Source organism: Trematomus bernacchii, unplaced genomic scaffold (assembly GCF_902827165.1).
Source record: "Trematomus bernacchii unplaced genomic scaffold, fTreBer1.1, whole genome shotgun sequence".
NCBI classification, from domain to species: domain Eukaryota; kingdom Metazoa; phylum Chordata; class Actinopteri; order Perciformes; family Nototheniidae; genus Trematomus; species Trematomus bernacchii.
Genome location: NW_022987649.1, coordinates 556,524 through 569,491, shown reverse-complemented (window position 1 = coordinate 569,491; position 12,968 = coordinate 556,524). Strand labels below are relative to the sequence as shown.

The 12,968-nt window shown below is 42.2% G+C and overlaps 1 protein-coding gene across 1 annotated transcript in view; it reads right to left on the bottom strand.

Moving 5' to 3' along the window:
* Positions 1–7,597: 7,597 nt before the first annotated feature.
* The window catches only part of bcl11ba (BAF chromatin remodeling complex subunit BCL11B a), a 39,798-nt gene continuing 34,427 nt past the window's right edge, over positions 7,598–12,968 (bottom strand). Inside the window, exon 3 of the mRNA XM_034134777.1 lies at positions 7,598–12,893. Coding sequence (XP_033990668.1) covers positions 10,894–12,893 — 2,000 coding nt within the window. The 3' untranslated portion in view covers positions 7,598–10,893. The remainder of the gene's footprint in view (positions 12,894–12,968) is intronic.

The following is a 12,968-nucleotide window of genomic DNA, read 5'->3' as shown; positions in this document are numbered from 1 at the left end:
AGCTTTTCGAGGTCCCTCGCTGATCTGTCATAGCAGACATTGTTGTTTATTCACAGCGTGAAGTCCATGTCTTTCTGCTAAGAGCTAAGAACCGAGTTTTGGAATTTACTTTATCCTTTGCATTTTTGGAACTACTTTGTTAACCTTTTCCTCGTAAGAGTGTTTTTTGTTACCTTACCCTGTTAGCTCTACGGAGAGCACATTTTTTCAGTAAAGACTTTCTTTTGTACTTTGTTTGTCGAGTCGTGCTTTTGGGTTCATACTGGTTTGCCTAGCCGTGACACTCACACTGGTCAGAAAGATGTGGGTAGAACTTGGCCAGATAATTTACCATGCCTAACAGTCTCTGAACTGCTTTAACATCTGTCGGTTTTGGCATTTGTGTGATTGCCCTTACCTTCTCAGGATCAATCTGTTTAGACCATTCGTCGTCAGGAGGTGGCCTATGTATGGGACCTCCTTTTGTTGAGCTGAGTATCCTTCTCTTGACTTGTGTCCCGCATATGCTTTTGCTGTTCTCACAAGACAGCTCTGCAGCTCTGCAAAGCTGTGTGCATGCGTCAAGCGTCATGTTCTTCTCCCGTAGCAGTCTCTCTCTCATGCTTGCATTGTTAATCCCACACACAATCCGATCGTGAATGAGCGAGTCTCTTAAAGTCCCAAAATGACACGTTTTCGCCAACAATTTCAGCTCTGTCACATAATTGTCAATAGCCTTTGTTCTTTGTGAAGAAACGCTCCACAGTCTAGTTAACACTGGGGTTGCAATGACGATCACACTTTTCAATAACGTTGTCTACCTGCCATTCATAACGAGGCGTATCATCCATCAGTGTGTCCAGTTGCTCCCTGCCACTCTTGCCGACCAGATTGCTGAAAAGTTTCACTTTTTTGCTTTCATCCTCGGAGTCGGACGCCATGGTTAAATCAACATACAGAACAATCTCGTCCCTCCAGGTCTTCCATGTCCTTGAAAGATTAGTGGAGTCTAGGCACAAAGTTTGGGGTGGTTTTAGTCCGTCCATTTCGCGCGTCAAACTAGCTTCCCTCTGGCGGAATCAATCCAGCAAAATATGTCGTCCGTTGCTCTTAACACAGGCGAAGGTCACTACCGCTGCCACCATGTTATATTCTGCTCTTTGTATCACAGGGAGACTACAGAATACCTTGTTTCTACCTCAGTGGGTAGTTATTTTATTAAACTCCAGTAAACGTGAACATCTTACATCTCATGCCTGTATGCTCCGCATGTGTGTAACACCCAAACATGTCAGAGTAGCAACATCACAATTGGTAGGCAACTCTATTGCCTAAACAATAGTTCCTACTATTACACGCTGTACTGGAGAGAGTATGTGTAAAGAGCAGAATATAAAAGGTACTCACCTTGTGGTAAACCCCCAAGAGAGAAAGCGTTTGAGCTCCATACTGTTTCAGAAATAATCCTTGATGTGGTTTGAAATATAATATGGCGTTTCATCACGGCAGCGTTTAGCTGCTGGTAGACAGCCTTCTCTTCACAGAGATCACTGCTTGCATGGGACGCTCCAAAGGGGCGTGGCCAGCAGCAGCTCGGTTACATTTAAAGGGCCAGACCCAGAATCAGCACTTTGGTAACAGGGCTGAAATACAGGGGTATGACAAAATATCGAACAGATCACCTACAATGGGTGATCTGTTGGATATTTTGAGCAAAGCACTTCAGAGACATGTGAGCTGGAGCAGGTGATGGAGCTGATGGTGTCACTCCTGCTTCACCCCCCCTCTCCGTCTCTCTATCATTCCTGTTGTTCCTCTGTAACCTCCTATCTATTTCAAAGCAAAACAAAATGCCTTCAGTGGTCAGATCTCTCTGATACAATCTTTTGTTTTTCTCGCTGTCTTTAATGTAAGCAGGTTCCCGATCAGCCGAGATGAATCCAATCAAAAGGGAGGCGCAACGATCCAGGGCGCTCTCCCAATGACTGCTGCAGGCCAGGAGATTAGAGGACAGAGGGGGGGGGGGGGGGAAGACAGATAGGTAGAGGGGGGATTTAGAGAGCCAGAATTTCTGCCATGAAGAAGAAGCCTTTCATTCAGCGGTGCAACACTAAATCGCACATGCATTCATCACCTTCACCTCAATTTGCCCCCCCCCCCCCCCCCCAACCCCCCAACCCCCACATCCACAACTGCTCTTAGATATGAAATGCAAATGTCCCACCCTCCCTATTCACGTCTTTTTCAAATGATGTCTGGCATAAGGACAGCAGCAGGGAGAGGAAGGGGCGCGGCGCTTCTTCAAATCAGCTCCTCTACTGGTTGATTTATCCCCTAACTTTTCTCCCTCTGCCTCCTTCCCTTCATCCCTCCGCTGCTGACGGCTCTCCTTCCTCTCTTCTCTCTCTTATTTCCAAAGCTTAACTTCATTGTCTCAAGCTCCACTCTGCTTTCATCTTAAGACAAAGATTTATGTAAATCTTTGGGCCGGGCGTTAATGCGGAGCGCCGTGTGAGAAATAGCATCCCTAAATCGTGGCATTGTTGTTGGAAATGACAAGGCAGGCCCGTTAATCCTACAATGCGATCATCCAAATGTGTCATAATGCAGTGTGTAGGCAGGGGAATCTGAATATCAAAAAGACACCACGCACCTCTTATACGCCGCTTTCAGTAGTTCCAGCGCTAAGGCACCACTTCCTCTATCTCCCTCTTTCTTTCCCGTCTCTTTTAAAGGACTCACCCTGCTTGTCGCATTAAAAAGAAGGGGATGAAACACATAAGTTGCTCTTAAGTTTGTGGCAGAGCACAAATCACTGTTGCATTCAACTTTCCCTTTATTGTTTCGCTTGTTTTCTCCTACATAAAGGCTTTGATTCACTCAGATAATAACGCACTACATGTGTTATTGTCTAAGTGGCTGTGATTCTGAGAGGAACTAAATCGATGGCTTCTGCTTTGTCTCCGAGAAGTATTTATTTCAGAAACAGCAATATGAGGCTTTCTGGTGAAACAATATGCAGATTCAAAGGGAAACAAAGGGTTTAGTCAAGTCACTGTATGTATGGAGCATTTAACTGACAATTGTACTCCTTTATTTAGGTTCTCAAGAGGAGGCAGTGCCGGTCCTACTTCTCATGTATGTGCAGCGCTGCATTCTGGGATCAAATCGAGCAGAGTAAGAGTCTGATGAGGATTCATTTGCTGGGGGAAATTGACATCTGAAAGCTTGATATCTGCTTTTTTGGAAAGAGCCATGAAACAGGCTTGTCAATCAATTGGACAGGGCTGTTGAATGATAATGGTAATAATTACCAGCCACGCAGGGACTCTCCTGATTGGCCGTGAAACCTCTGCATTAATGAAACGCAATAACCTCTCTACAAGCTGCTCTTCCTGACATTGCGACACCTCCTCGTCTGACCCCATCTCTCTTTCTCCTCCAAACCCTCCCTCCTTCATTCCTCTGCAATCCAGTCGGGGAGGATCCCTGCAGGGGGATTTTGTCAGGCAGAATAGCAGCGTTGATCTTGAAGGCTTAAGACCTACTGTACCTGTCAACAGTGTGGCTTTGGTGCTGACGACCAGCGGCTTAAGTCATTTGAAGTTGCTCCTTTTTTTAATGAGGAGGGGAGGAGGCGCAGCGAGGCTGACAGCCAGTCAGGGTCTTGAAATAATTCCATACCTCTGAATAACCAGAGGTGTCTGTCTGACTTAATCCCCCCCAACACACACACCCACACACTCACACACACACACACACACACACACACACACACACACACACACACACAGACACACAAACACACACACAGACACACACACAAACCTTCAAGGTAGTGGAAATAAAAGCAGGTTAGAAGGCTAATAATGAGGAAGTGGTGGGGGGGGGCTTCCTGTGGGTGCATGAATCTAATGACATTGTTAATTACAACTAAAACATTATTGCAACTCTGTCAGCGGATCCAAACGGACATACACTAGATACAGGTTGTGTTTATGACCTATGACCAAATCAATCAAGGATGTATTAATCAAGTGGTTAAAAAAGTGGATGTTTTCAAATGTCTTGTTTTTCCCCACCAACAGTCTGCAACTCAATTTTTTTGTTTATTTGATTATTGTAGAAGATAAATACGGAAAAAATCGCATTTCGAACCAGAATAAATCCATATCCAGTTGTTTTTGGTAAATAAAATGACTTTCTGAGGCTGTTTCTGCCCACGCTCTCTGAACGCCAAAAGTTCAGTTAAGTATTTTTGTGTTTTTTTTTCCAGCTTATCAATAATCCATCACCACTGCTTCATTATAAATGTAAACACTCTGAGAATTGCCACACAAATATTTTCATATTTTAGCGATTATTGAAAAATTACTAGTGATTTTTAAATATTTGTTTCTGAGGCTTCACTCAAAGCTTTCCCAATTTCTGCGTCACGTGTTGGGTCTCATTACTTGGCTCTGTTTCTGTTCCCCCCCCCGTTGGGGACTTCAAAGTGCAGGCCAGCCGGGGAGAGGCCTTAATTATCCGCTCGCCTTGAAACTCACGCCAAATCACAAGTTCTGCTCACTCCTGCCTCCCTCACACTAATTGTGGTTCTGGAAGTTTTTGCTCCTCCTCTGCAGAAAAAGAAGATACAATTAAGTCCAAGTAAGTGAGAATACTCTGAAATGTTAACCTGTTAAGCCCTGAGCCTGTTTTTCAGGTCTCAGGCTCGAAAATGACATTCCCAGAACAAATGACCATATCTTCACTTCTAAAAGGGTTAAATTAATAATTTTTATTCTCAAAGCAATGATAAACCTGTGAGTTGGATGTAGAAGAGTCAGAATCAATATAGATGTTTTTAAAGTAAATTCAGATTGAACATAGTAAAAACAATTAAATTATAGTGTCCGTCCAAAAAAAAACATTACTTATAGTGAAAACTACCCTTGAATGATGGGTTAGTAGACTAAAAGCTTTAGGAATCCAAACTATAACATATAATAAGTACTCTGTATCAAGATTGATGCAAAACAAGTGAACAATGTGACCTTTTTAGAGAGATTTAAAAAAACAAAAACACTTCTGGGGTCATTTGGGTGGATTTTCAATATCTCTGGAACCCATCGGTCGATTTTGATGATTGACACCTTTTTTTAACCGTTAGAGCCAATAGAATCGAGGGGAAGTTCCTAAAATCCATCTAAATATTACCCATTGGTGAATGAGTGATGCACAGCCAGAATGCCCAAAACCGGAAGCTGTCATACACTCTCGTAGCTATCATAATAGCTATATATGAAAACTCAGTTTTTGCCATAAATATGACGATGGATTATCAGTAATCATTTCAAAGTGACATAGACACATTGGATTAACCTATGGATTAACCTTCAGCAGCGTTTTTGTCGTTTTAATGCCATTGAACACGACTTTTGATCAGAACAACAGCATAGGTAAGACAATGTCCAGTTTTTGCTCCGTAAAGCTCCGTGTTGTGATGTCTGTGTTTGCTTCCCCTGTCGTGAGTTCTGATCGCTCAGTGATGATACTTATACCGCTAGAATCTGTGGAATCTCAGCTTGCTAATCGATTTAGACGCTTCTTGTGAGACTTGTGTTTTGTTTTGGTAAAAATGGTTCGTATCGTCAGTTAGCTGAGTTTCTTCCCGTTAATCGGGTATGACACATTAATAGGTTTTTAAATGTTAAGAAGCCCTGAGACACTGACGTGGGGGGCCTCTGGGTTGAACAGGTTAAATGATGACAAAGTAACTGTCTTTATTTTAGGGAGCTGATTTCTATTTCTAAATCTTTCATGTCACAAGAAATGCATAGACACAAAAAGCATTCAATGAGCCAATTAATAAAAAAGATCATTAACTCCTTTCTCCCTAAAAATCAACCCTTAAATGCCGTGTTCATCTGTTCTTTATGTGCTCGTTTTCATGCTTTCATAATATATAACACAAAATGATTGTAGATTTGTACAATAACATTTTGATTTGTCTAAATCAAAGAGAAATGACATTGTCATTGAGAGAAAGCCAGAGGTTTCTGACTCGTGTGAAGATGTGGCTATAATTCTCATTCCACTGTCCCCTGGCTTTAAGCCTCTGTTGTCATGCACACAGACTTCTGTCCCATTACTGTATTCTGAATGTTTGAGTACTGATAGTGATCCTTGAAGCAATATCTCTGAAACCATTAAGACCTATAGCCAGTCTATAAGGAAGGTCAGGCAGCTTAATTTATACATTTCAGCAATAAAGCCTAGCCTATTGAACTCAAACGTTGACCCGTAATGTACACAGAGTATTACTGTGAAGAACACATAAAAAACACAGACAGAAAACAGTAACACGGTTTTTAAAAATGTGTTTTACTAGTTTGAAAGTGGCCGATAGCTGCTGCGCTGTCTCTTTTTATTTAAACAGGTACTGATGTTAAAAATATTAAATACCTCAGGATAGTATATATTTCTGCATCTACAGCAGCTCAAAAAAGTAAATAAAGAATTGATAGATAGTTTTGAATAAACCGATCATTTAAACATTTAGAAACAGCTGATTTATCTTAATGTGTAATGAGGCAAAATGCTCCGAAGCGTAAAAGTTACAGAAGTACTGAGCATTGTACGTCATCGCCTCTTTAGCTGTATGTGTGTATTTATTTTACACGTGTTGAACTGAAGACCCTGGTAGTGTTTCATGTTGCTAATAGAGTGTGTTCTGCAGCTGCAACACTAAGCATGTTTCCATTATGTAAGGTTAAGATGACTCGTGAATTTTTTAGACAGTATAAAAAAATCAAAACCCCAACATGTAGTGATAAACAATGGTAAGAAATCATAAAAAAGTTTTAAAAGTAAATATAAGTGTTGTGCTTTTGCTGGTTTTGAAAAAGATAGAGACAACGTTTTTTTGCATGTTTAAATGTTGGGTTAGGTTTTAGTGACCAACAAATATTAGGCTGAGTGTATTCTGTTTAGCCCTGAGCCTGTTTTTCAGGTCTCAGGCTCGAAAATGACATGCCCAGAACAAATGACTATATCTTCACTTCTAAAAGGGGTAAATTAATAATCTTTTTTCTCAAAGCAACCTGTGAGTTGGATGTAGAAAAGTCAGAATCAATATAGATGTATTTATTTTTAAATTAAATTCAGATTGAACATAGTAAAAAAATGTAAATGATAGTTTCTGTCCAAAAAACCCCATTACTTCCATGTATTCTTCTTTCTGTGTCTTTGTATGCACCACATATAAACAGCAAATTCCTACCTACGTAATAAAACCGATGCTGATTCTGATTTCAAGAGGGGCTGATCCAGTAGCATTCAGGGGTTTATCAAAGCATGACCATTCTCTATTGGTTAAAAAAAACAAACATTAAAGTAATGTACTGTCAGCCTGTTTTCTTCTTTAATATGTTGGCATTTGTTGGATTTGAATGTGTTCATATGATTATGTGTGTTGTGATCATTGTGAGAAGCAGTAAATGTTTTGCAGGGACTTCATCAGATGCCGGAGCAGAATTGAAGAGTTTGTGAGTAATATTTCAGGTGCATGTCTGTCAATGTTTCCATGGTCCCTGTCTGTCGGACCAGCTCAAAGAAAAGGAGACAACAATGAGAGGATGAATAATTGTAACAGCTTGTATTTGTGCTCTGTTCTCAATGCGAGGAATATCAATGGGGGAGGCATGTGCCGGAAAACACACATGAAGGTCACAAAGTTCAAACAGAATAACACCGCGCCACCCCCCCTTCAGAAACAGGAAGTCACCGCCAGTGCCAGTTAAAGATCACAAACAAATAAAAAGTAAAACAGCGTCATAGAAAACTATGTACAAATAATGGAGCGGTAAACTGAACATTGGCTGTGTTACTTTAAGACTGTCTAACAGCCTTGTGATCGCTTACTGTACAATGTGATTCAGTACGATTCATTACAAGTACAAATTAATCAGATACTTGTACTGCCAAAGAGAGAGACAGCTGGTGGCAGCCTGTGAGTTTTATCTTTTCATTGGCAGGAAGTCACGCTCCCCTGCACCAGATATAAGAGCAGACATGACGAGGTACTGTGTTCACAACAGGATGCACATAGCCTTCAAGTAAAAAAAAGAAGCTCCTTAGGAAAGACAGCAAGTGCCTACAATTGTATTTCAAACCATCCATGAAGAATACTCCATTCAAGAAGAAGAGAACTAGATACAAGTCAGTATTCTCAGTGTTTCTTCTGGAAAGCAGAACAAATGTTCTGAAGTTCTAAGGTAGAAAACCCGTCCACCCACCAAACCCCAACAGCCATCCCACCACCAAATCCAAGTCATTTTTAAATGTGTTTATTTTTATTTCATTACACCCAAGGCAGAATAAAAGTTACTAAAACTTAAGACTTTTACAATTACAGTGACAAAAACAGTTTAAGAGACCCACAATTTAAATTGGACTGCAAAAAAAAGAAAAGAAAAACAACCTTTTTTCTATTTTTGTAAAATGCCCAGGCATTCTCCAATATTACAAATACTGGTATACTTTTACAGTAAACAAGAAAAACGTAATATATATTCATATGTTTTTATATATATATATACTAAAACCCCGTCACCAAAAAAAAACCCGGAAAAAATATAAAACAATATACACATCGCCACTACGGCATTCAGAGAAACTTCATAAGCAAAACTGAAAAAAAAATACTTGTTTGTTCAAAACACACATACACACACATATTATTTTACCCTTGTACTTGTTTTAATACTGTAAACTTATTGTAAGACAGAGTGCACTAAATTCATTTTATTTTAGTTTCTGCATTTCCTGATTTTTGTTGAGTCTCTTCCTTGACCTTTTGAGTGGCTTTTTGTTGTTGGACCGACTATTGTCCTAATGAGTGAGGAATTTGATATATATCTATATATAGGTTTGTGCCTTTATATGTACATATGCATACATATATACACACACACAGACACACTGATATTGTGCTGGGTACTCCTAGCCTGAACTCAGCATTATTTAATTTATATTTCCGTGGAAATGTCAAACTACAAGTTAAAGTTCACATTTTTTGTTGTTCAATTTGATGCTTCATAAAAAGTGTTGCATTTGTCTGAGACAATAAATAGGAAGATCATTATTCAAGGCACACTCATGTCAAATTGAATGGCAGTACAAAAACTGTCCCAAATAAATGATATTTCCTTTTTTTTGTATAGTGCCAGCATTGGAAAAGCCTTGCCTAACAACCCTGGGCACTTCAGCATCAGCAGACCCCAAAGCTCTCCACCCTTCAGTACCTTTCTGTCCAGCTCTCTCTGTGTCGGACGGGGAAATGATAAAGTGCGGATCTGTTGCTAAGAACTCTAGATTTATGAATTGACCGCAGCTATGAAGGTGGATGGGGTTATGATATTTAAAAAAACAAAGGGGCATGGAGCGAAAATGATGTCTTACCGTTAGTCTTACTACTTCCACTCACATTGACATATCATTTCCTCTTTTACACAAAACTGTCCTACAACTAATGGTGAAACCTTTGAGGATTCCTATTCTTAGTGGATTCCTTAACCACATGGTGACTTCAGTAATCAGATTATACATTTATAGATCACTATGAAGATACAAGTTAACATTTACTCTACCACTTTTCAAAAAAATGTCATGAGAGACATTTGAGCACAAAATGCATAGGGTTGTTGATTTTTATAAATCTTAACAATAAAATCAATCAAATTCAATTTTCTGCAGGAAACTAAGAGTAGTCTGCCATGTATTCACACACATGTAACCCTCTCTAAACTAATTCATGTCATATTTACAAGCTGTGACTTCAAATATAAATTAGTCTAACCACTTTAAATTGAGGACAAAGCCTGGGCATTAGCCTGGTGGGGGGGGTGGGGGGGTGTTGTACTGTCGCTAATTCCAACATATGATGAAATGGAAATGCAGAAAATATTGGGTTAATCACAAAAGTAGTAAAGCTCACCCTGAGATGTCCCTGTGCTGTTGTCTGAGTCTTCTATCTATCTCTAAGCATACTCGTATTGCATGGCTTCATGCTCAGTTTACTCCATATAAATAATGGCCTAGATCATATGGCTTGATGCAAAGTATAATGAATGGATGTATGAAGATGGAGGGGCTGGAAAGCAGAAGATGGTTGTCGTAGCGTTGTCGGGGCTTGGGACCACGTACCAGTCAGCAGCTGCCTTATCCAGATGTGTTTCCTCTGGCTGGTAGTTCTGTTCTCAGCAGGAACCTTGGGATCCTCTTTGATTTTAGATTTACTGTCAAATATGACGCTCAGTGCTACATATCCAATTATATTGACATGTTTTAGACTCAGTTCATGCTACAAGGATTGTTGTCCGCGTATCATCATCACACAAAATAGACTAATTCTAGCATTCTCAGTTAACGCCACTTTCAAATTGAAGATTGAATTCAGCCTCTCTTCAAGAAATCACACGTTTAGCTTAATATACAATTTACTACAAGCAGCGGCCAAAAAAAACAAAATTGACCTTTGTCTTCTGAAAAAACTCTCAGGATAACATGGGGTTTTAAAAAACAGAGAAATGCTAAATCAAGTAAAACAAATATACAAAAAAAAAAGCCCAAATAATAATGTACCTGCACATGCCAAAATACAAAATTGAATAAATACAGAAATTATTGCACAGTTAAAGGCTCCACATATATTATAACTCAACTGACTGATTGTTTAAAAAGGAACCCCAAATGAGGCAGTTTAGACAGCCTTAAGTGGTGTTAAGATCTCTGTTTTCTCATTTGGCAGTTTCTTAAAAACACAAAATTGACCCAAAATGAACATTTCAGAAAAAGAGTATCCAGCTACCCCATTTTGTTAGTTTTTTTTTGTCAAAGTGTGGTGCAAAGTCTGGAAAGAGAGACACCAATTTATGTTCTCTCGGCTTCTTCAATTTTGACTTCATTTGTCATCAAATGTTCACCATGCCACTTTTTCATATGTTTTTCCAAGGTGCTGTACACGCTGAAGGGCATTTGGCAAATGTCACAGCGGTAGACATCCTTCCCATGCTGGCCGTGTGTCTTCATGTGGCGTGTGAGCTTGGAGCTCTGGGCACAGGCATAGTTGCACAGGTCACACTTGTAGGGCCTCTCACCTGTGTGGCTGCGCCGGTGCACCGTCAGGTTGCTACAGTTCTTGAACACCTTACCGCAGTATTCGCAGGTGTCGCACCTCCTGCTATCCTTGGAGCCAGGCCTGCCTGGACCTCCACCCAGGTGAGGCGTGCTGCCTCCACTGGCGGTGCCGCTGCGTCCTGAAAGACCTCCATCCAGCAGGTCACCCGGAGGCGTTGAAAACCGCAAGCTGCCGTTCTCGGACGAGTGCTCAGAGGAGGTGGCGAAGGGCGATTGTCTGGAGTCAGTGAAGCCGAGGAAAGGGTCTTTGATGAAGTGGCGTGAGGCAGCATAGCCCACCAACCACTGGGAGTACACGTTCTCTGAGGGAATATGGGGTGCTGGGGGAATGTCCAAGTCCTTCTCAATCTTGATCCTCTTATTTGAGGAGATGGACAGGCTGGGGCTGGTGATAGGGGTGGGCTTACGTGGAAACAGGCCTGAGAAAGAGTCAACAGAGCCACAGTTCCGGCCATTAATGGTGGTCCTCTCTTCCTGCTGGTGGTGGTGGTTTATCTCCCCAGCCACTGAGTCCTCATCCCCTGTGTCCCTCAGGCCATCGGAACCCCTCTTGGTGAAGGGCATCCTTTTACGATTGTCAACTATTAAATTATTGTACTGCTGAATAGAGTTTAGACCCCCACCTTCCACCATTTTCTCAAGGGCGAGTGATGGCTTGTCCTCTGAGGGCAGTTTAGAGCCGTTCTCCCTGTTCCTGAAGAACTCACACTCCATGCTGAAGTTGGACACTGGTCGACTCTCATTCTCAAGTTCCTCTTCTTCTTCCTCCTCTTCTTCCTCCTCGTTGCCTTCCCCCTGGAAGTCCCCATCACGATTCTTCATGCCTTCACCTGTGACATCACTGGTGCCGGGCTCTGGGGAGCTTGTGGTGGACAGTCCATCATCTGAGCGCCCCGTCAGGGATCCAGCCTTGTGCATGTGGGTCTTCATGTGGCGCTTCAGCTTGCTTGCCTGAGAGCAAGCGTGGTCACACAACTGGCACTTGTATGGTTTTTCTCCAGTATGGCTGCGCCGATGCACCACCAAGTTGCTCTGGAACTTGAAGGTCTTACCGCAGAACTCACAGGACTTGACTTTGTTCTGTGTCTGGGGAGGGGTGGTGCTGTTTAGGGGCATCGGCGGTAAGGGAGGGGTGCTCAGAAAAGGTGATTTTGGCCCAGGCTGGAAGGGATTGGGGTTTAGCAGTCGGTGCATAGGGTTGGACCTGCTGGGGGACAAAGGTGGAGTGGTGTTGTTGTTGTTCCCTGCCAACTCACGTAACCGCCTGGAAAAGTCCATGGACTGGGACTCCATGGCCATGGGCGTTAGCCGCATCACCCTCTCAAAGGCACTGGGGTGCTGTGATATGAGGCCCATTTCCTCTGCGCTAAGGCGTTCCAGTCGATGGGGGTCCAGGTGGTGGCGGGGAGGCGGGCTGATGAATGGAGGCGTGTTGGGAAGCCGGTTCTCCATAAAGCCTGGGGGAGGCTCCCGGAGCAGGGGTCCCGCCATCCTCAATAGGTGAAAGGGGTTGTTGTCCCCGAGAAAGTTGGTGAGGGGGGACTGCGGGATGGAGTCGTTGCCCATGGGTGGAGGCATAGCGAGGCGTGGGGTGAGGGCAGTGTTTGAGGGGTTGGACTCCAGGTATATCCGAATGCCGTGGCTATTCTGGGCATGCTGCAGCAGGAACCAGGCGCTGGGGAAGGGCTGCTTACATGTGGTACATATATAGCTGGAAGGCTCATCCCTGCCACCTGCAATATGAAGAGAAAGAAACACATTAAATACTGCAGCTGACAACACCATCACGTATACTGCACTCTCACAAC